General features: G+C 36.9%; 1 protein-coding gene across 4 annotated transcripts in view; it reads left to right on the forward strand.

Moving 5' to 3' along the window:
• The first annotated feature begins 4,600 nt into the window (after positions 1 to 4,600).
• Positions 4,601 to 24,649, forward strand: part of LOC120525035 (Y-box-binding protein 2-A-like) — a 58,232-nt gene continuing 38,183 nt past the window's right edge. For 3 of the 4 annotated variants that reach the window (XM_039746981.1, XM_039746979.1, XM_039746982.1), the window contains exon 1: positions 4,602 to 4,926. In XM_039746981.1, coding sequence (XP_039602915.1) covers positions 4,842 to 4,926 — 85 coding nt within the window. In that variant the 5' untranslated portion in view covers positions 4,602 to 4,841. Of the gene's footprint in view, positions 4,927 to 24,649 lie in introns of all 4 variants that reach the window. The other variant, XM_039746980.1, reaches the window with a different exon arrangement.

Here is a 24,649-nt window from a genome sequence, read left to right on the forward strand (position 1 = left end):
CACATACGCACGCACTGTGTTTGTATTGCTAGTCTGTTATTTTGTTGTTTTGTTATTTTGTTCATTTCTGGTTCAAAAACAATGCTTAAATAAAGTTTACTTTCAATACAAATCCCCATGGCTCATTTGTCTTGATTTTAAGTTGGCGGTACTATTTGACCCTGAACAGAAGAGGTGCCTCGGGTTAATTCATCAACATCACTCCATAAAAAGAAAAAAAATCAAAACGGTAAACAAAATTTTTAAAAATCAATGTCATATAAAACTATTGGATTTTATATGTAGGTCCTTCCAGTGTACATTAAAAAAAGTTTTAAAATGCATTTTATATGAAAAAATGAGTGAATTGTCTTCATTGAACCATGATCTGTGAGAGATTAAGAACACCATTGCACTAAATACTGATTGAAATGGTTAGTAATGGAGTTAATAATGAGATATAAACAATGTTTATTGGGATATTTTGGTTTCTGACAGCTTTGGATAGTTAAACATGCCCCGGGTCAAACTGACCCAGGAACATCATTGCTGTTCCTGAGAAATGAACATAACAGGAGGGTTAAGTATATTTTTCACTTAATGTATATAAAATCAAATCTTAAGTTGCTTTTTGTAACTTTCAAAGTATTTGATTGATTCAGAAAAAATTAGTCTGCAAAATAACTTATTTATTACACTTAACTTTGTTACATGTAGATAAAGTGCAGGGGGTGTTAAGCAATATTATAACAAATTCAGACTAAATAATCATCATTATAAATAATAATAATAATAATAATAACTTAAAACTGGCCTTCGATGGTCAGGCATCCCCTTTATTGATGGTTACTGCATTGCGCTCAAATTATAGTTCCTGCATTAGCGTGGCATCTACATCATGTTAGAACATTAGAATAACTTTGACAAGAATGAGCCATTCAGCCCAGCAAAGTTCACCAATCCTATACACCTAATTCCTCTAAACAACTTTAAGTCGAGTTTTGAGTGTCCTTAAAGTCCTATTGTTTACTACACCACTTTGTACCTTATTTCATATGACTATTGTTGTCTATGTGAAAGAAAGCTTCCTAACATTTGTGTGACATTTACCCTTACCAAGTTTCCAACTCTAAGTTTTTGTTGAACTGATTTTAAAGAAACAAACTTGATCCACTGTACTAATTCCCTTCATAATTTTAAACACTTCAACATTATCACATTTCAGTTTGCTTTTGCTGAAACTGAAATGGTTCAACTCCTTTATATTTTCTTCTAACTCATCCATTGCAATTGTGGAAGCAGCCTAGTGCTCTCCTCTGGACTTTTTCAAGTGCTGCTTTGCCTCTTTATAGCATGGAGACCAAAACTGCATGTAGTACCCCAGGTGAGACCCAACTTGTGCATTTAAAATCTTTAGCATAACCTCCTTGGACTTGTACTCTACACATCAGGGTGCTATATAACCTGAAATTCTGTTAGCCTTCTTAAAGGCTTCTGAACACTCTCTGGCAGTTCACAATGTCAAGTCCATTATGACTCCTAAATTCTTCTCATAAGGTGTACTTTCAATTTTCAGACCTCCCATTGTGTTTACCAGGGCTTCCCATCTGCGGGCCTGGAGGTCCTCAGTGGCTGCAGGTTTTCATTCTAACCCTTTTCTTAATTGGTGACCTGCTTTTGCTCCTAATTAACTTCTAACTGAGTTGCTCTTGAAGATTCAGACCCCTTAATCATCTCTTTTTCCTTAATTAGCAGCCAAATAATACTATTACAAAATGAACCAAAACATGACCAGAAAAACATGACTCATATTGTCGATCATACAATATCTGAAAATAAAGAAAGATGAAGGTATCAGGAATGTCGATTTGCTCAGGTCCCCAAAACATTTTAACAGTGCTCTTAGAAAAGACAAAATCAAAACTTTAGGAAATGTATGCTATTGCACAATGAGAGCAGCAACAATCCATGGAATTAAATAATGGGTTTAATTAACAACAAGAATCAGACCTTAATTAAGCAACTGGTTGGAGTGAAATTGGTTGGAGTTTGAGTCCCTGACTTATTTAGACTTCTGTTGGCTCACTCACTTCACATTTCATTTCTGTTTGAGTGCCATTTAAGGAAAGAAATGAAGCAATTCAGAGGAACGATGAAGAAATTCATGGAAACAAATCTTAAAAAACAAGTCAATTAAAATTAATTCAGAAGAAGTTAATTAGCAGCAAAAAACAGGTCACTAATTAAGAAAAGGGTTAGAATGAAAACCTGCAGCCACTGGGGCCCTCCAGGACCGGAGTTGGGTACCCCAGGTGTATACAGACCTAACATTTTACTTCCTGTGTGTAATATGTACATTTCTTTACATTAAATTTAATTTACCACAAATTTGCTCAAGCCTGCATGCTGTCCCAAGTCCCTCTGTAATGATTCAATGCATTCTGCATTATCTGCTACTCCATCTGCCTTGTTACCATCCGCAAACCTAACAAGCTTGTCTATATTTTTATTCAAATAATTGATATCCATTGAAAATAGCAGTGGCCCTAGCACTGACCCCTGTGGGACACCACTCTTAATGTCAGCCAATTTTGATAAGGTTCCTCGCTCCAACGCCCTCTGCCACCTGTGTTTTAGTTAAATGTTTTCTGAAAGTCCAGATAAATAATATATGTTCCACTTCTATAATATCCTTTTGTTGCTTCCTCATGGAATTTCAGTATATTAGCAAAACATGACCGCCTCATCTGAACCCATGCTGACTGTTCAGTAAAACTCCTGTTCTTGCCATGTGTTACTCAATCTTTTACTTAATAATTCCTTCCATTAATTTACTTGTGATGCATATTAAACTTACTGGCCTAAATGCACTTTTCTCTTATAAAATATATATACTACATATTAAAAATAAGTAATTATTGTAAGTATTCATGTAAGTAAATATGAAGTATTACATGTAGAAAGTAAAAATGTTAGATTTTAATACACAATGGGAGGACTGAAACTTGGAAGTACACATTGTGAGAAGGACCAACGAGTCAAAGTGGACATATCACTTCTACATCTGGACAGTGTACAGAAGCAATCAGAAAAACTACTAGGATGTTAAGTTATATAGTATGATGTTTAGAGCACATCTCACAGGAGGTTATGCTTAGGTTAGGTAACGCAGTAGTGAGGACTTGCCTGATGTTTTCCAGGCTACACAGAGGACTTAGCAGCACTAGACACAATCCAGAAGAGAGTGGCTACACTATTAAAAATACAGGTGCCTGAGTGGTTCTTCAGAGCAATGCCATAGGGGAACCATGTCAGACACTTTTCTACATATGAATAAGATTTTCAAAGCACAAAGAACCAACTTAATTTGCAAAGATCCCTTCCCAGAATTGAATGGTGCTTTGTCAAGCAATGGTTCTATGAGGAACCACACAACCTGGAAAAGAACCATAAAATGCTATTAAAGAACCACTTTTTTAAGCGTGACTGATTCCAGAGGCTAAGAGGTATGACATATGAAGAGAGATTGAAGGAGTTTAACTTTTCAGTTTAAGCAAGCAGGGATATGACAGAAATGTTTAGAGTAATGAAAGGAATTAGTACAGTGAATCCCAGTTGCCACTTTAAAATAAATTCTGTTACAAGAACACACGTGTTGAAACTTGTTAAGGGGAGATGTCGCACAAATTTTCAAATGTTTGTCTTCGCCAAAGAGCCATAGACACAAGGAATAAATTACCAAGTTGTGTGGTGGACATTAGTGAACCTCAAATCTTGTCTTGATGTTGTTGTGGAGAATCTATCTAGATGAACAGGATGGACAAACTGGACTAAATGGAAGTTTTCTAATGTTCAAAAAAAAGAATTAAATCCGGTGTGCCCCCATATTAAATCAGGCACCATAAACGAAGATAGGATACAAATCGTATTATGTGATATCATCTACTGTTGAATTCTGCTCTGTACGTGTACTGTTTCTATTGCACTATATTGTATTGAGGATTACTTGTGTTCTGTTCTGTGTATTGTATTATATTTACCCCCTTTTTTGACACCCACTGCACGCCCAACCTACCTGGAAGGGGTTTTTCTTTGAACTGCCTTTCCCAAGATGACTTATTTTTGGGAGTTTTCCCTTGTCTTCTTAGAGAGTCAAAGCTGGTGGGCTGTCAAAAGGCAGGGCCTGTTAAAGCCCATTGCGGCACTTCTTGTGTGATTTTTGGGCTATATAAAAATAAACTGTATTTTATTGTATTGTATTTTTTGAGTGTATTTTATCTGTCATCTGGTATTTTGCTTCACTCACCTCGAACGTCGGTAAATGAAAGCATTGTTGTTCTCTAAAACGATAATCTGACGCGCGAAATGATGTAATTAATGTAAAAACAGCAGAAATACCTACGTGTGCTGGAAAATCTGTGGAGAAACTGTCATGTATGTAGAGAACGTGGGAATATTGTTTGTTTGCAGCTTTCACGATGATGTCTCTTCGTATTTAGATTTTTCTTTTCCGCGGATTTTCTCTGGCTAATAAGAAAGCGCTTGCTATTCTACACACAGCCAATCAGAAGGTGAAGAAATGACCGTTTGGCCAATAGGAAGCGGCGCATCCCGGTAAACTTCAGGAGTGTTATGGATAAAAGTTTGCTGAGGCCGGAAAGTAAAGTTTGCGCGTGAGGAGAGGTTTGCACGTTCGTAGCTCGCTGGAGAGAACCGTACTGTAGAGAACTATCGAGGCGGTAGTGGGATAAAAGAGTGGAGAGAAAGACGCCACACAGGAGACGAAACTTGCATAATAAAAACCCTTTAGAGTGGAACGCGACTCCATTAATTACATGTCTTAGGAGTCGTCGAAAGCGGCAATGAGTGAAACGGAGGCGCAAGACGTTTTAGCGTCAGAGCAGAAGAGCGCTGAAGAAAGACCGCAACCAGAGAAGAAAGTTATCGGTAGGCCCCTGTTTTTGCTCCCCTCCTCCCGTGTGGTGACACTGTCTCTGTGTGTATGGGAGGGGGCATTAATTTGACGCTACCTAGGTGTCCATCTCCTTTTTTGTGCTAATTTAATAAAGCTTTATTGATCAGCATCCAGTTTGGTTTAGTAGTCTGCTGGTGTCTTACCCTTTTTATCAAGTTTATTTTGGAGCATGTACCCCCACCGTCGACTTGCGTTTTTCTTTGCGATGACTTTTCGTGGCGTTTCGGCGGAGGATTTAATTAACCCAATCTATTAGAATGTAAAAACCTCAAAGGCTTCGGCTCAAGTGAGATCCATTGGCGTCCATTTGTTTCTACGACTGTTTGCTAGAAGTTCAGTTTGCTGTACTAATTCTTTGGTACATGTTTTTAAAACTAAACTCCTTTCTTTTAACAAGCTTGTTTTTCTTTTTGCATTTTCCAATGTATATTAATATATACAGTTTAGTAAACGCTAGAAAGATATTACAGCTGCGGCGCAATTACGGTATCTCTGTTCTTTTCCGGAGCAGAGTTTTTTTTTTTTTTTTTCCAGCAGTTACAGCTAAATTGGTTTGGGAGTTAATTATGCTCATGTTCCGTGTCCATCCTATTCCGTAATCTATCGAGCGGAATGAATTGGACCCAACAGGAATAAACCTTGGTTGAGCGACTTGTTAGTTCATTATAATTGACTCTTGCTCTCACCTGGCCAGTTATTCCCTTGTTAATCTTGCATAATACGTCCTTAATGGGTGCCTAAATCTGTGAGTACATTTACTGTGTAGCAAATTGAGGAGTTAAAACTTGTTTCGTTTCCAATTCAGTTTCGCATTGGTCAGGGTTTAAGTCATCAACTTATTCCGTAGGGTTTTGTGCATGTGTAGGCGTCCTGGTAATTGTTACACAAACGCTTGAATTTATTTCGATAGATTTGGAAGTTAAAACCATTGGGTCGTCATTTTCATGGGGGAACTTTTTTTTTTTTTTTGGCTCTGTTCAGTGGTGTTCTACATTTCGTGGATACATTGGGGCAAGGTACATTAAAACGTGTCGCAGTGTGATGTTTAGCTTTGTGCGATTGGCTGCTTGATTTGTTTCAGCCAATCCCAGTTTTGCGATTGCAATGGACATTTCCTACTTTGCTTCTTATTGCTTCGCTGTCCACAAAACGAAAGTGATAACCTAACGGGTGGTTCCTGAGACTGTGTCAAACTTAAAATGATAGAGTACAGTATAATCTAGCTTGTAAAGCAATGCAAGTGTGTGCCATGTAATTTTTAAGTAGTCTTTTTTTCAAATTTATTTTTTCATTTTAAAAGTTGGTTCACGGTGATAGCAAAAAAAAAAATAATAAATCGGCCAGATGTTTTAAACTGTTGTGCAGTCATGCTTTGGAAGTCCTTGTATAATCCTCGGTTAAATTGAACAAGCTGTTTTTCAAATGTTATCAAAAAACTTACAAATGAAGTACTTTTTAGCTAAAATGGCAATAAGGGAGTGTAAAAGTTAATGTCCACTTTGGCTTGCTTAGGTCCTTAGTCCTGTGTATGTACTGATACTGGATTTCTAGTGCGAGAAAATCTGTTTTTAATCTTTTTGTTGGTAACCTCAGCATTAAGCCTATCAACTATCTTAACATTGCAAAAATTAGCAGTAGAATTGTTTTGTTGCACACCCCTGTCACTGAGCTGCATCACAAACCTGTTAGAAAGGAGGCCAGCTTGATTCTGTCATACTGGCTGCAGCTTTACGTTCCATTGACTAAAGAACACCAGATTTAAGAACTTTTATTCTAAGAACTATAAGCAATTTTGAATTCTAATTGTAAGGATTTTGAGTTCTGAATGTGTACTGTTAAAGGTAAATTCGCTGCACTAATTGTGTACTTAACACTATTTTTTAATTCAGATTTTTTTTTTATCTGTTTATACATTCCTGATATGCTCATCTCTCTTCTTTGGGTTAGCCTAAATCTAAGCTGTGACCTGCACCCTTTGTTTCTCTAAACTAGCTTTCACATCATAACATTGTTCTAAACTATTTGTAGTAAATCTGGTGCCAACACATTTTCAATATAGTACATTACAAAATGCAAAGGATTTATAATGAAACCTGTGCTAGATGAAGACTAGCCACCCTTGCTGCTCACAGATCATTCTTGTCTTGTCTTTAGAACACTCATCTATTAGAACTTAGTAAGCTTAAACTGATTTTTAAATCACTTGACATCTATTTTCTAATCTCAAATTTAAGACTAAAATTCAACCTGCCACACTTAAATACTTGGACCACAGTCAGGTAAAAGTTGTACTTTTAAATCACTCTTGTCAAGTATAGAATTATCTATTCATGTTTCATCTCCTTGGTGGGAGTTTATATATTTATACTGCATAATTAATCTGGCATGTTGTACTAAATGTTTTTATTCAAGCCTTCTGAAAGCTCTAAAATGACTTCCTTAAGACCCTAGTTGGTTTAGGGGCTGGTTTATACTTCACACTTGCGTAAGCATTGTGGCTGCCACATGTTCCCAGTGTTCATTTGATGTGTCCTCTAAGCACGTCCTCGGAAATTAATGCAAAAAATTTGGGGGGGGAGGGGGTTTAGGGCACGGTGTGATCAAGTCCAAACCTGATGTCAGACTCTGTTTACTCTCAACATATGACAGATATCTGCTTTGCATATCCTCTAGGATCGATGTGTGTGCTTCGATGTGGTGAAGCAACATGTCAACCTACAAATGCATTTGTGGTGCTTTTTATATTTAAGCATTGCATTTTCCCCATAATGACAAGATACATTTTTAAGGTCTCGCGCACCATCTTCTGTGCTTTTTGTGTGTTGTTTTTTTAAATCTTCTGAGCAGCATCAGACTGTATGACAGCATATTTGAGCCTCGGAGAAATAAATTAGGGACACAGTGAAAGTCTGTTTTGCAATTTAAAGTGGAAATTTAGACTTTAATCTCGTAGCTTATTTTGATAAAGTAGAATATCTTGAATGTCTTAAAACTGACCCAGTTAATCACTATGTGCTTCAGGCGATTCCTTCTGAATTGGCAGCAGCAGGCAGGCCCCACAGAACACATTAAATTTAGGATATTTCGGCTGACTGCACATTCAGAATCCTTAGATTTATATTTGATATCACTTTCACTGATGTTCCTTGCCTAGAGTTTGCATGTTTTCCTGGTGGGTTTCCACAGTGTTTTCCGGTTTCTTTTCAAAGACATGAAAGTTTAGGGATTTGATGATGCTAAAATGACGGTAGTGCAAATGCGTGCTTGTATTCGCCTTGCAATGAGCCGATGTCCCATCCCAGGGATTTTCTGCTTTGTGCCTGATGCTTGCTGGATTGGGCACATCCCCGGATTGATGGATGTAATCCTTACACATCCATCCTTTTCCAAAGATACTGTGGCAATGTGGCGTCGGAATTTAATGTATGTTTTGGGCAATTCACAACACATCCAAGCCGAACGTTTTCTCGCCATGATATCTCGCACTGCCACCTGGTGGGATCTTTTAGGTTTACATAAAGTTTGCGTGCAAGTATAAACAGGACACCGCTTGTGTAGCAGTAGTGTCCACAGGTACTTGCATTGGGTGAAGTGTAAAACCGGCCTTAGACCTGCATTGTTTATGTATTGAGTTTTAATTTCACACATACTGCCTTGGTTCATTAATAATGGTTTGTTTGGAGTCTTTGTAATTGAAGCTAATATTCAGTGTGATAAGTATTTTTTTTTTTTTTTGACCCTGTCCTTTCAGTTTTTCCAGTTCTGTTTAGTAATGTGTTGCCCACCTATCAACGTTGGGAAAAGGGCCATAATGACAGCCCACTGGAGCATATTTGAATGTGTATTGGTTTTTCAGGCCAGTTATTTGTTAATCTAATGTGAGTTTTTGGAATTTTGGATGGAAACCTGCATAGAGAGGTCCCTTATGGGCACAGTACATGTGTTGTACAATGTTCAAAGATAGACATTTGTTGAATGGTTCAAGCATAGCTTGCATTTCTCTAACTTACTCATTGTGGTCACCTCACCTCCTTGGATTTTTTTTTCAAATCCTAGACCTGGGTACTGTTTCTTTAGAATTAGCATGTTCTCCACTGATTGACTCGGTGTTCTTGCCCTAATTTATAAAATATGGTGGTTGTGATACTGAAATTCTGATTCTATACGATACTTTGAAAATGGTTTTGAATATATATATATATATATATATATATATATATATATATATATATATATATATATATATATATACACACACACACTTTTCAATTTCATGGTTGAAAGGGGTGTGTGGGATGCACAGAATTGAAGATCAATTTGTCTAGAATGTAGATTTTCAAAAACCTCATTGTCACAGTCAAAATGACAGTTCTATCTTCTGTAAACTTGTAAGTTTTTCATTAATCCAAATTTTTTTGAGATATTGCACTTATGTAAAGCCATTACTATTGTCATGATTTCCAAAGTTAGTAAAATGCAAGTAGAGCAATTTCCTTTAAACACTACAGTTGCCTGAAACAGTGCTTTCCAAAATTTCAGTAGTGAACCCCTACTATTTAAAAAGTCTGCTTCCTCCTTTAACATATGTTGGTGAAACTGTTTTAGGCAAAGGTTACCGAGCATCAGAAGTTGTATGTGTAGATTTCTTTTAATGGCTTATCTTCAAAACCCAAGACAAATCTTATTGCTTTTACAGTGCTTACATAATTTAAATATTTAATACATTTAAGATCTCATTAGTATTGACAGGTGCTCAATGTGTTTTACTAGAAATCTGGTCAAGAATGAGCCTGAACACTTATTAGAAAATGGAATTTTTTGACATTACAGCTTTTAAAAAATTACCCCTTTGACATAAAAATAAAATGTAGTAATGTGTAAACTAAGATTGCAGACTTGAAAAGCCAGGTACAGAGTTAGCAACTGCATGCACACTTTACCAGTGGAGCATTTATTAAATCAAAGGGAGAAAAAATGAGCAGTTAAGCCCCTGTGCTAAATCAAAGGGGCAACTGAATTCCATACAGTACTTGTTTGAAGTCTGCAGTTTTCAATACTAATTGAACAAGCAGCAAAGTAAATAAGTGTGGGGAGCAGGGCATGTCTGAACTTCTGTCAGAAGAACGTGCAAGCAGGAAAGTACTTCTGATATGGATAGAATTGGTACTGAAGTAAATTAGTAGTATACCATTCCTGAATTTCATACCTGGTATGTATTGAGAAATCTGTCAACAACATTGCTATAAAACAGTTTGGTTTATTGGTACTGATATGGGTAAGCTTGCGTGGCCTCAAGTTGGATCTTGCCTTGTATGTGATGCTGCTTGTAGCTCTGACACTTGACCCTCAACTGGATTTATTGAAGGGCGGATATTATAAAGTCATTCCCAGTTCAATCATACTTAATGCCAATGACCGATCTAATGTAAGAAATTTAACTTTTTCAATGGCAAAATTAAGTGTTCAGTGGTTTTTCATTTTGGGTGGCTAACCACAGTTTGAAGGTATTCAGAGTGATGCTTAGTGTTTCATTGTAATAAATCAAATAATCCTCTGTCTGAATGAAGCTTGGCCCACTTTAGATTGCTAAATTTAAGCAAGATTACTCAATTGGGTAGGGCTATCAAGAGTTTTTTTTGCATTTTAATGTGTGTTGGAACTCCAGCTGTAGCACTATTGACAAAGTACTGTTCAGTTTAAAGTTCTTTTTATATAGAAACATTTTACTGCTAAAACCTCAGCTTTGTATTTAGAAAATCACATGCAGGTCATGTTGAGTTTATACAACTTTTATAAGAGCACTATATGCAGTTGCAGTGTTTTAATATTGATGCAAGGTTAATGTAGTTGAGTATGCTCTTTCCAGGAGCAGTTTTGAACAAGTGTAGCAGGACAGGTTGCAAAAGTGTATCACCAAGTAAACTGATATAAAGGTAGCGCAAATTAACTGACTGATATCCACTGGCAAAAAAATTTATATATATAAAATAAATATATATAATTTCACTAAGGCAAGACAACCATGGAAAGCACGCCGGAAGGGGTGTGGACTCACTGAGCTGCTGACAAGACACCTATGGCGCACGCAGAAGGAGCCACGCCCACCAACTCCTGGCACCTCCGAGCCACGTTGACTGTTCATAGAGGCATGTTTTTCGCGGAGGTGAATCGCCATATGCAGCGTGTTAAACAGTTTGCGAGGGGTATCCCATGGGATCCTCAAAACAATCCTCTACAACGGAGGATAAAACACAATGAAGTAACATTTTTCAAATGTTAATTTTCTCCCTGTGCTTAAAAATCATTAAAAAACCGGCCTGATTATGTGGCGTATGGTACGCCGCCGGTTGGATACTTTGATATATTCACAGAATAGTAGGGTTTTCAATTGCTTTTGAACCACATAGAGAGTCAACAGTTCAGATGGAGCTTGGCAACTTATTCCACCAACTGGGAGCTACACATGAAAAATTATAATATTTCAAACATATTTAATAAACCTTGGAGTTTTTTTCTATGCAGGAGAAATGCAAATGTGTAATGTGGGAGTGGATACTTGACTAATTTGAACAAATGCATTTTACAGTAGTGCAATATTTTTTGAAATATTGGTTGTTAACATGCATCTATTCAGAGCTAATTAAATTTTTATCTAGAGATCTTTATCCTTATCACAGTGTTTAAAATGGCTGTAACTCATAACTACAATAGATATTATACTTATTTCTAGGTATTTGAGCAGAGCTTTAAATTGTTTGGAATTTTTAAAGTTTGTTTCTACATCACAATCATGGTAAATGCTTTCAACATGAGAAATTGTGTTCTAAATTTAATGGTGTTGTGTAGAATTAAACGCATCTTTCCAGCACTGCCACTTTTTGTTTTGGTCTATGGGACATGAGGGTGGCGGGGGGAGAGCTTAATCTTGCCAAATAAGTCAATTTTTCAAGCCAAGACAATTGTCAGGCATGTGTAACTTCAAGATGCAGATCAATGCATTATAAAATAAGTAAATACATGAATCATGTTTCTTGATCAAAAATGAAAGGTATAAAGACTACCCATGCATGATAGCACATTACTTTTTCGATAACATACCAAATCACAGTAAAAAAAAAATTTTTGATACATTGTTTTTGTTTTGATTTACTTTAAAATGTACTTGCTAATTGGCAGAAGTCAATACAAAATGGATCCTTGCCATGAGAAAAATAGTCGAAGGGAAATATGACAATGTTAATTTCCAGATCTCTCTTGCTGCCACCAACACTTATGGCTTATATAGATTGTTAGTGTTATTGTATTACAGCAAAATGTGCAATATTCACTTTGCAGATACTTTAATGAAGCCAATTATGGGGTTTGTTTTTGCTGTGGTATCAAATGTTATAGTACTGTGAAATGTATTGGTATTACAAAAAATCTGGTATTTGGTGCATCTCTAGCGTTTAGCTTAGATTAATTTAGGGTTTTGGAATATGATTGATTTGAGTGGTGTACTGTAGGTTACTGCATTATGTAGCTGCAGAAATGGGGGGGTGGTAATGCTATTGTGTAAATATCGCCTAAATTGTATGGGTGGGGTTGACCTTTAATCTAACTGCAATAAGCAATATGGCTTTAAATTTCAGGACTTTTTTTGCCATAGTGACATTGACAATATGGGATACGTGCTGTAAACTAGACGATGTGTAAAACTATTACAATGTTAAACTGCCAAATTGATTTCTTGGTTTTTTTTTTTTTTTACATTTAAAGGCCAAATACTTTTTTTGAATATCTTAACTTTCAATGTAAGTAAAATACTTTAACATTTTGGTGCAAAGGTAAGGTGTCGGCTTAAACATTATCCTCGGGGTAGAATATATCCTGTCAAACAAGCCACTAATTAACTTTTTGCTGAAAATGAAAGTGTACATTGTAGTGTAAATTCCTTAATCTCTTGTTCTGAAAACAATGTAGCATATAATTTGTTAGCTCAAATAGGGTAGAATATAGCCAACTTTTTTGACAAGAATGCAGACACCCACACTGTTAACTGGTTTCAGTGATGCATTCAACTTTGAATGCAACCCTTTGGGTACTTTCAGATCTATGTATTTGATATCTTTTACAATTGAATATTTTGGGTATACCTGTATATTGGTTTCAATATATAGGCTTACATAGATTGGTTAATAGATGCACGTAGAGTTATAGGCAGGCACAACGGTGACCACTTAAGTTTTTAGTTTCTCTTTGGTTTCATCACTGAACATTTTCATTCTAAATACGTTATTCAAGAATAGCACGTCTGTTTGGTACACGGTGCATTATTTTGCGTGTCATTGGTTTGTTCCCATTCACAAAAAATTATTCGACATGTAGCACAGATCTTGCCTCTTTTGCCAACTCTGTCCAACCCTGGCTTGTTCTACTACCCACTATTCCTTCCCATTACATCTGGGGAGTGAATCATTTTACAAAGGACATATTTGATATTTCTTGGTTTGTATTCACTTTCAAAAATCTAATGTGCAGTATTAGTTTCAAAATGAAATGACTATATTCAAATTCTCTAAGTAAATGCTTTTAAATACAAAGCTCCTTAATCTGTTTAACTCCATGCTCAGTTGAACATGCATATACCTCAGTCATGCTTTAAATTCTTGATTTGTACCTGATTTTTGATTCAGTTTGAAAATTTTATATATATTATATTATAATATATAATATAATATACACATTTTTTTTTTATAAAAAATATTCTTTACAAGTTAACAACTCTGCCTTAATCTCATCCTCAATTGACTACAGTTAACTTGGGGGTTTCAAACAGACCCACAGTTTTCCTTTAAGGTATGAAGCCAGACTGTAAAGATTGTCTTTAAATGGTTTCCTGTATATTTCAGCAAGAACTTTTTGTCCCCAAATTATATCGTTATAATGAACGAACGCGCGCAGACACACACACACACACACAGACAGCGCTTCTGACTTGGTAGTCCCTGTCCCAGTTGGGCATTATGTAGATGTACTCGTATTGCTGTTGGTATAAAGGAGATCCAGTTGTGTTTGCACACTTCTACTGAAAAACTGAGTAAAGATCTACTGTGTCAGAAAGGATATATGGCATTGTACATAATGGTATTCAGTTTTGTTTCAATTCTGTTTGTTACTATGTCGGTGGTCCAGAGTTTGTCAAAGAACTGCGCCAATCTTAATTTAGCCTGTTTGTGTGATCCTCTCTTGAAGTGATGTTACTGTCCCAGCATGCCACAGCATGGTAAATCCCACTGACCATCAGAGTTGTTGAAAATGAAGCATATTGCTACCTTCGTGAAAGGAAAACTGACACGTTCTGCGATTTGTTGCCTTGTGCCACAGGTACTATCAGTTTAATCTGTCTGTTTACCACTTCTGCATCTTCTCCCTGAATAGTGACTCGACGTAGTTTCTTTGGTGCAAATTTATAACTACTTCCTTGGTTATGCTGGTGTTAAGATGTAGACATTTCTCTTTGCATCAAGAAACAGTTCTACCCCTGACTCCACTCCTGTCCCCTTCATCAGTACACCCCTAAAGTGCAGAATCCTCTGAGAAGACTAGACTATTCCTTGTGTTACTTGCATCTATATTGGAGACAAAGCACTTGGGTATCTTAAACTGTTATGCAGATCACCATGGGCTTATCCACCTGCATATCTCTGAACGTACTCTTAATGGGGATTGCTGGATGCTATTGAAGGCACTGAAGAAATCCAGGGATGCTGTGATAAGGTGTTTTTTTTTTTAAAGCAATACAGATCAGACTCTGTGTTACCTGTATGGATCAATTTAGTGCCCTAATCCCTATTTATAAAAATTACGGTAAGCTTCTGCATTACCAGATGCATAGAAGCCTTATGTCCTATGTTAAAGTGTTAACTGTGATGTCTTTATAATTTCTAGACCCACAGGTGTTACCTGTTCACTTTTAACAAAACAAAATTCTGTAGGCTTATTGTTCAGTGACCATAGTACTAAAATTTCCCTGAAATACATACTTTATCTTTAAAGTACAAAAATGTATCCATAATACATATGGTATAAAAAGAAAATGCTGCTTATTGCAAGCTTTTTTCTGTAATGTATCTGAAACAGAGCTTAAAGTAGTTTTCAGCTTCTCTAACAAATCTATATAGTAACATGGCAGGAATTGGGATAATAGACAGATTTAAAGTAAATGCTTAACTATAGTAGACTGACAAATTTAATCAAAAGTTGTTTATCCCTAAAGCAGGGGTTCTCAACTTTTTTTTTTCTTGACATACCCCTTTCAGGAATTTAATGACTTGAAATACCACAATTTGTTCAGTCGTACATTAAGTGTTGAATCCTTATTAAGCACAAGCACTAAAGGTGATGTTTCATAAATCCCCATTCCTGATACTTTGGGTTTTAGCAAGTGTTTACGGATAGGGAAAAACTGACAGACCTATATGCCAAGTATGTATATCAAATCTTGAAGTTTTTTTAGAATGGTGTGGTTTTGATGTGGGGGATAATTAAAGGCCTTGTTTGGTTTTTTGTATCTTGAAATACATTTACATGTGAATTCAGATAAAAAAAGCAATTTACATATTCTGGTCAAAAAGAGCACAAAGACACAGGTCAAGTCTGCTCTTTGACTGTACCCTTTAGGTTCTCCCTGTTCCTGTATTCATTGTTTAGGGAAGAATGAAGGTTCCTGAATGTTGACAATTCTGCCTAAAACAAAAGCTTTCCAATGAATTATAAATGTTACAATGTAATGTTACATTTTATTAATAAACATTGTCCTTTTCTAGATGCTCAAGTAACTAAATATAAAAGCATAAATCAGTACAATTAAGTAAACAAAGTACAACAAAAGTAATTAACAAAATTAAAGCTATCCCTGAGAAGGCAGCTTTCAAAAAAAAAAAAAATACATTTAAATAAGAATTAAGAGTCCAGGTATAGAGGGAAGGATTTCCAGAGTGTAACAGCAGCCTAACTAAGTCTGACTTATCATGGAAGATGGGCAGACTGAAGGGACTGGAAGGCCAGAAGTAGTGTTGGTGTTTGAGAGACAGAGAACAGATCTTAGAGTCAAACCAAGGCTCTAAATCACATTATGCCTATTCTATACAAACTTGATCAGCTTTCAGTTAATCATGTCCCCTTAAGTATCTAGCAAAATTTTGAACTGCAGGTTTAACAGTTTAGTCAGGATGCAAGACAAAAAAACATTACAGTAGTTTAGCCTTGATGTGAAAAATGCATGAATTTCTTTGCCACAGAGTAGGACAATGAGGAATGAATTCTTGAAATATTACAAAGATGTTGAAAGGCAACATGTGATATAGCATTAATGTGAGATCGAAGGGTGCTGTCAAGCGGCAAGGCTTGTGATTTGTGGTTGTAAAGGAGTAGCAGTGTTCTTGAAACAGATGTTTACATTTTCAAGTTGAGAGGGTGGCTTTTAGTGCCCTCAACGAAAAATTCAGAGTTGACACTAATCTTGAGCAGGTGATACACCATCCAGATTTTATGGAGGCAACTAACCAAAGAATAGAACAAGCCTGTGTAGTAGTGTTAAATTCCAGACTAAGATGAAGGGTAAGAATACTTTGTAATCTGGAGTCAGCCCCTGGAGCAGATCATTTGTCACTCTGATCAAGGGTGTTAATCAGTTCTGTTTGGAACAGAAACCAGACTGAAAATTTCAAAATATTTAATGTTCAAATGGGTCTGTAGTTGGGGAAACAAACGTTCAAAAATTTTTGGCAAGAGAGGGACCATTGGAATCAAGACAGTTGCTGTAAACGCTGGTATTACTAGCAGCATTCTTGATGTGATGACCACAGCAATTATGAATTTGCTAGAGAAAAGGGGAGAATTAACAGCAGTCAAGTGAAACAAATTGAAGTAAAAAGGGCTTTGACTAAGACAGTCGGAATAGGGTCAAGTTGTAGGTGAATTTGGTGTCTAATCTGTTAATTTAAAATAACTGAAGAGAAATCAAAGTTGACAGATGAGGACAAAAAGCCCAGAGTATCTGTGCCACCAGCCTTCCATCTGAATTAATGTTTTGTACTGCTGTGAATATCTGTGCTCCAGAGATATGCATGAAACGCAGGCAAAGTGAATATGCTTGACTCCGTGTCATGAAACTTCTATCACAGGCATTTAAGCATGACTGCACTTGTAGTTCATTTTTAGAAGCAGTTACAATCTTTAACCTTTATTTGCTATAATGCATCTTTTACTGTTTTAAATTTGCAGTTTTTAAAAAATTGTGCAGTTTAAATGAAGCTGTTGCTTCTCTACATATGCTGTTTGTAGGAAAGTGATTTGCATTGTTATATCACACTTTTTTTTTTTTATTAAATGACTATTTCTATGCTTTAACACCCCTGCTCTGGTTGTCTGAATGTACTTTGTACACTTGTGGAAAAGATTTTTGGATTCAAAATACTCTTGGCCTGTCCATGGACCAGAGCTCAAATTTTTAAAATGTTTTTTTACTGAGTGTATGAAAAGGCACTAAAACCCCTATATGGTTAGTAATGACAAGCTCCTGTACATGTTGTAGAATTGTAACTGAAGTGAGTTTCTTATCACTAAATTTTCCAATTCTAACAAGTTGTCATTCATGCTCCTAGCTTTTCCTATAGTGCTATTAAGCCATCAGTCATGGCAAATAATACTATTTCAGAGGCCCATCAGCATTCATAAAGTAATTGCAGTATAGACTTCATAGCATATCTTATATTCTATACTAGCAAAATACCCGTGCTTCGCAGCGGAGAAGTAGTGTGTTAAAGAAGCAAAGAAAAGAAAAGGAAACATTTTGAAAATAACGTAACCTGATTGTCAATGTAATTGTTTTGTCACTGTTGTGAGTGATGAGTGTTGTTGTCATATATATATATATATATATATATATATATATATATATATATATATATATATATATATATATATATATATATATATATATATATATATATATATACACACACACACAGCTATTTCGTATCAGTGCAATACGCTGTTTGTTAAAACGGTTGACTCCCGCTCTTACGTGCAATAACAAATCAAATCATTCAGTTGTCTTTGCTCATATGTCATTTTAGAGCTGGACGCCTGGCATCTTTTTTTGGCCACAAGTTCGTTTGTTTGCTGTGAGGTTCTGTGTTGTGGAGATTCTCATGATGGATTGCAGGTGCTCATCAGTGAGGCGACTCCTGTGTGCTGTTTTGTTAGTCTTTATCACTGAGAAGAGCTTCTCACACAGATATGTGCTACCAAACATGCACAAGGTTCGAGCCGCATGTAGACGGACTTTTTTTGTTCTTCAAAGTCACCAAAGCGCCGTGCAAACTCAGTGCGCAGTGCGCTCAGTTTATCAGCAAAGTGCGATTTGGGAACACCGTAGTGACGACTTGGTTTAACATTACTTGGCAACAGGGAAAGTGGGGCAAGGTGAACTGGTGCATTTGTGTCTCCCATAAAAGCAGCTTCACTTGAAATCACTTTGTGATTGTGCACGGGTTAAAACGTCCGCTGAAGTGTCAGATTCTTATTTAATTATGCTGCTTTCTGTATCTTCTGCATTGCATTCAGGTTACCCTGATGTTTTATCTCATAGTGCCGTCTTAGATTAAATTCTGTAATTACAGCCACATTAGCTCCACAAATGAGACACACGGGTTCAGTAAACATATACTCAGTCTCCCATCGGTTTTTAAAGGCTCTATTTTCAGAATCAACTTTTCTCTTCAGCATCGTGTGAGCTAGCTTCACAATAACTTGTTCGGCAAGGCGGCTGAAGCGCTGCATTATGGGATCTGTAGTTTATTGTGTTACCAGCGCTTCATATACCCGGGCCATTAATAACAATAATACAGTATATAAAATGATCTCGCGAGCCGGATATAATTACACGCCGGGCCGGATGTGGCCCACGGCCCTTGAGTTTGACACATATGGACTAAATAGAACTTGAAAAGATATATTTTTTCAAATCTGATCGCGCAATTCAAATAGAGTTGACGTGCACTACAGCCTGCATCCTCCCCTCGCTGTTACTTTTTACCGTTCATCTAATGAATACACTGAGTATGGCTTTACCAAAACAATCATTGATGGTGAATAAAGTATCCATTATTCGAGTATGTAGATCGGTATATATATATATATATATATATATATATATATATCTCCATATACCCACACCCACCAGCGGAGAAGTAGTGTGTTAAAAAGCTAGAAAAGAAAAGGGAACATTTTAAAAATAACGTAACATGACTGTCAATATACAGTATTTGTTTTGTGAGTGTTACTGAGTGTTGCTGTCATCAAGGATTTGATTATCATTATTTCTTTCAATCAGGTTCGTATTTGTAGGATGTGTTGTGTTCAAGTTACATTCCGTGTTTGTCAATCGTTGTAAAGATGACAGGTTTCATTCATCGATTCGTTTCTTACTGCATCAATAAACAGCTCGTCTTCTTTATCTGAGACCTGACACACTGCATGCACGGGTTTTTTACACTGTCTTCCTTTAGCGGGACATTGACTTTTTCCACCGTGTGCTTTGTTTCCGCAGTAGCTGGATTTATGAATATGCTTATCAGACGCTTCATATTTTTGCTGCCTTTTCAATTGTGTAATTCGGTTTTGTGCAGCTCTTTGGAACTGTTGCCTTTTATCTGTGCACTGCGTCAGTTCACGTGAGCCGCTCGGTGTACATGCATCGAAGGTTCCCAGCTGTGCTGGTGCCATCTCGTGCTATGTCCATGGCTGTATTTAATGTTACCTTAGTCCTGGCACTTAAAACTTTCTCTCACAGTTTCGCTGAGTTTGTGTCAAACACCACCCTGACCATCTCATCTTCCTCTCCATAAACACAGTCCTTCACCCGTGAATATTTAGTGGGAGTTTGCTATTGGATTGCCGCTGACGGACGGCCTTATATGGGCAGGCACTAAATTACAAACGCCAGCAGCAGCCTGTCTATGAACTTCATTTAAAGTGTAGGTTTACATCGTGCTTTGTTTCTGAAGTAGCAGAACTCATGAATATGGTAGTATATGTCACTCGCTCGCTTCTTATTGTTTCGCTGCCTTCTCAATTATATAATGCATGTTTTCTTCAGCGCTTTTTGAGGTCTTCCTGGTTTTCTATGTACTGCGTGATTACGTGGGAGGCGTGATGTCACACGAAACTCCGCCCCCACGGCGTTCAAGCTCATCTCCATTACAGTAAATGGAGAAAAACAGCTTCCAGTTATGAGCATTACGCGTAGAATTTCGATATAAAACCTGCCCAACTTTTGTAAGGAAGCTGTAAGGAATGAACCTGCCAAATTTCAGCCTTCCACCCACACGGGAAGTTGGAGAATTAGTGATGAGTCAGTGAGTGAGTGAGGGCTTTGCCTTTTATTAGTATAGATAATATATATTCAAGTTTGCAGAGCTTGGGGACCCCTGCATAAATATTTCCATGTCACTTTTTGAAGTAATGCAGCATGGAAGAAACTGCACCTTTCAATGTTCTGTACCTCTATGGTGTACCAGCCTATATTAGTTTTCACAGCAGTATGTGTTGTACCGTACAGTACACTACAGTATACTAGTAGTGACAAGGACCCTAGCATAACACAACTAGAGTAGAATCGGTTAGGAAGGGTAAGGAGAGAGCAATTATCTGTGGCCACCACGTGCAAAACAATTACCTTTTTGGGTGTTCTCTTGCTCTTACCTCTAGTATACAGGCTGTCACTATTTGCACCGAAGCACATGAAGTTGACAATTGCTTATGCTCCCTAAATTGGCAGATATCCTTGAAGCTTAATTGACTTGGTGTTGGACTGTAATTAAGTGTTCCCTTAAATTTTTTTAACAGTGTTTGATTCAGTATCACGCTATACATCATACCAAATATAGATAAAATATTGGTTCCATGTTTTTCAGTGTATAGTAATGCATATAGAAATTTTGACATTACCCACTGTACTGTCAAACTTGTTCGAGGTGGTCCAAGTTAGTATACAACATTGTTTTCAGTCTTGGGCATGAAGAAGCAAACTAGCTTTACTTAGTCTTGGTCTTAGTCCGTTGCAGTTGGGTCTCCAGCTTGGGTACTCTGCAAAACTGCTAAATTTGAGAACTGGAACATATTTATGGTAATGACATTCAGTCCAACATGGGATCATCCCAAGCTAATGGCACAATAAGGCTGTGCAGTAAGCTCTGTACTGTTTTTTGCATGAAAACATTAGGTTAACTTTTCTCCGCCATCACTTCAAACTGCATGTTCGCCCAAAAATGTGTTGCTTTCCTTAAATTACAGGAATTGAAGATGTTAATCATAATGGGTGAAGGAAAAATCACAGAAATTGGAAGTTTATCTAAATATTGTAGAACTGCTAGTGCCCAGTGTCAAATAATGCTTACTAGATGAACGGAGCTATTATGGATGACGGCAAAGATATTTTACAAAACTTTACTGTGCTCAGAATGTACACATGAGTTTTTGGCTGGGCAAATGGTTGAGGCGCACAGAATGTGGTCTTTTTTTCAGACAGTAATAGAGGTATATAGTCGATGTAATTTACCTTTGTATATTTTGGGCTCTTCTAGTAAATTTCCCAAGATGTTTTTTTCATTGGCTGTTTGATTTCAAAACTCAATACCACATACAATTAATGTGAATGTACAGCAATACACAATGTACTATACTGGCATCAATTCACAGGGAAATTTTATAGCAACATTCATCTGATGGCGAGACTGTTAACACTACAAAAGAGTTGATGAAATTTGAGACAACAAATTATTGCGATTGTACAATGGCCTAGTTATAAAATTCAATTGAGCATTGCAGCTCTTCTCATACTACATGTGAAACAATGACTGTCAAAGCAGCATTCCAGAGGCAGACTCATAAAATCAGTTAGTGACTGCATATGGGTTCCAAAATCGGTGTATGCCGGACGTTAGTAGATTGCATACAGTAGACTTTTCTGATTGGCTGTGAAGTCATGCCTTGTAGTGAACTGGCATACCATGTTTGCTTCTTGCCTTATACTTAGTACTGCAGTAATATTCACTGCCACCTTATGATCCTAAACTGGGCAGATTAAATGTATCTCTTGACAAATGCATGATAAAATATATAGATACTTTTTTTTTTTTTTTTACCTGATTGCATGCTATGCAAGAATTGTTTTCCGTAGCTGTCTAACAGCTGGTGGTTATTTGTGTGCAATGTTACAATATGGAAGCTTTTATATAAAAACCTTATTCACAAGTATTGGCTTGAAGTATTTTTTTACTTCAATAAATTGCTAGGTTATTTTTAAAATTAGTTTTCGAGGACTTATTTAGTTTTAACTATCCCTGTGGATGATTTTATCGTGGTATTTTGGTTATATAAAGGGTCAGCCTCTCCCCAGATGGTCTTATTCAGGTGTATAGGTGGTATGTTATACAGCCTGCTAGCCAACTAAAGCTATTGTTAAAGCCACAGTTTATTCCTGCAGGAATTGACTCCAACTGAATTAGGTAAACCTATTTGCTTCCTTTTGTAGTGGAACAGGTGACCATTGATTTGATACTAATTGAGGTTAAACCCACAAAGGTTGTACTGTACTGTTCTGGTTACTGTTACAGTATATGCAAACAGTCCAATGCCCTATTTTCAATCTTAAGTCTAAGTCTCAGAACTTGTGGACAGTTAAAATTATTTTCTAGCGAAGTATGTATTAATGCAAAGGAAGTTGGGAGTTGAATTATTTAGTGAAACAGTGATGCATTACCTGTAGTTCTAAATGCTTCAGTTGTATCGTACAAAAGAAAATCCTGCATGTTTATTTCCGTGACTGTTGTGTTTGCTAAAATGTTACAGTACATTACTAAACCTGTTGCACTGAGATTGCTTTACACTGTTTGTGTAAGCCTCATACACTTTAGTACTTTTAACTGTTGCTTTTTTTTCCCCCCATGGTGACTCACAAAGGTCTGTACTTGTTAGGTGTTCAGTTTTTCAAAGTTGGGATATGAGCGGGTGATGTGACCTGATCAGGGTCACAAAGGGAATTAAGGAATTTAACTGATGGCCTTTAAATTCAAACTCTAATGCCTGCTGTGATTCTATTCATATTAGTGTGTGCAGAATCTGAGCCCCTTCAGGTTTGAACAATATGCAAGCTGAAGTAATAAATCCCCTCCTAATTTTGATATTTTCTCTGCAAGCAATTGCAGGAACCTCATTAAATCTCAAAGTTCAGTATAAAGCCCTCTGTCAATGATTGACTTGGACTCTGCCTTAAGGTTACCAGAGGCTTACTACTTTAGCACAGACTTCTTTACATGTGGTTCTCTGTATAAAGAACAATGTTTTGGAGATTTTTATCTATAAGCTACTTATGTGTAGTAAGTAACTGGTTAATGCTATCTAAATGTACCTGATGTTCCTGTGATGTTGAGCATGTTTCAATGTACCATCAGTAGTGGGTTTTTTTTTTTTGTTTTTTTTTAAACCGGGCTTGGATTGTTGATTTACAAAATTAGGGCTTGGAAGGTAACAATGTCTGAAACTATCTTGGTTTGTGTTCCTGGGATTGACAAGATAGTACATTTATAGTGTTGACTGCTGCAGCTGTTGAGTCATCTCCATGTGGTCACGAGGATCCAAGCAAGAAATTCAATAAGCTATTTGTCTGTGAGCAAATGTTTGCCAGCTACTGCTTTGACTCCTATGTCACTGCAGTGCATAACTTCTTTTGAGTCAAAGCATTTCTTTGAGTGCCCAAACACCAAAAATGGTTTTTCTAAGCTATCTTATTCTACTAGTATGATAGGCGATAGTACATGATCATGGCAGTTTCAGCATAAATTCCCATTCAATAGCATTACCCCACCCCGTTAGGATTTTCTGTTGATTTGAGTAAATGTCTTTTGCTGTTTGTCAACTGTCAATTTTTTACTATTCATCCTTGCTTGTAGATAAACAGGATTAATACAGCACCAGATGTTCTCCAGTACACAATCCTGTTAGGGGTGCAGTGCACAGCCAATTATTCCTGACTATAAACATCTGTTGACTGTTCTGGGAACCGCTATAGAACTGGATAGCTGCCATGGAATCTTAGAATTACTGTGAGAGATCCATATGTACTGAGAACTAGACTGACAGTGGATTTTCCTTAACCAGCTGGCTAATCTTTTTAAAGGATCCACCAAGCATTTTTAACTGAAAAGGTCTCAAAGTATGAGCAGGAAATGGGATATAGGCAGAATCTGCAGAACAAGTCCTTGTCAAGAAGACAGCTTTTGGTGAAATACATAGTTCTCTGTTAGAAAAGAACAATGTAGTAGAGTGCTGGCCTGACTCCACTGCCTCTCAATGGAAGTTATTCAATTGTCAGTAAAGTATAGAAAAACTGTCAACCTCTTGGTGTAAACTAGTGCATGGCCAGTCCAATTGAGTATATGACAGAAACCAGTGCTTGACAATAATCTGGTCCATTGAAGGTCCCTGTCACACATGCAATTAGTAATTTTTTTCGCCAAAAAAATTGTCTAAATTGGCAGTGACGAGAGACAACATCCTGCTATGTACACAATGGTACAAGCAGGCTTACTATTGAGAATGAATGGGGGCAGCGAGGGTTGGTTCACCACCCGCCCTCCACGCAGTCAC

This window comes from Polypterus senegalus, chromosome 3 (genome assembly GCF_016835505.1).
Source record: "Polypterus senegalus isolate Bchr_013 chromosome 3, ASM1683550v1, whole genome shotgun sequence".
Classification (NCBI taxonomy): domain Eukaryota; kingdom Metazoa; phylum Chordata; class Cladistia; order Polypteriformes; family Polypteridae; genus Polypterus; species Polypterus senegalus.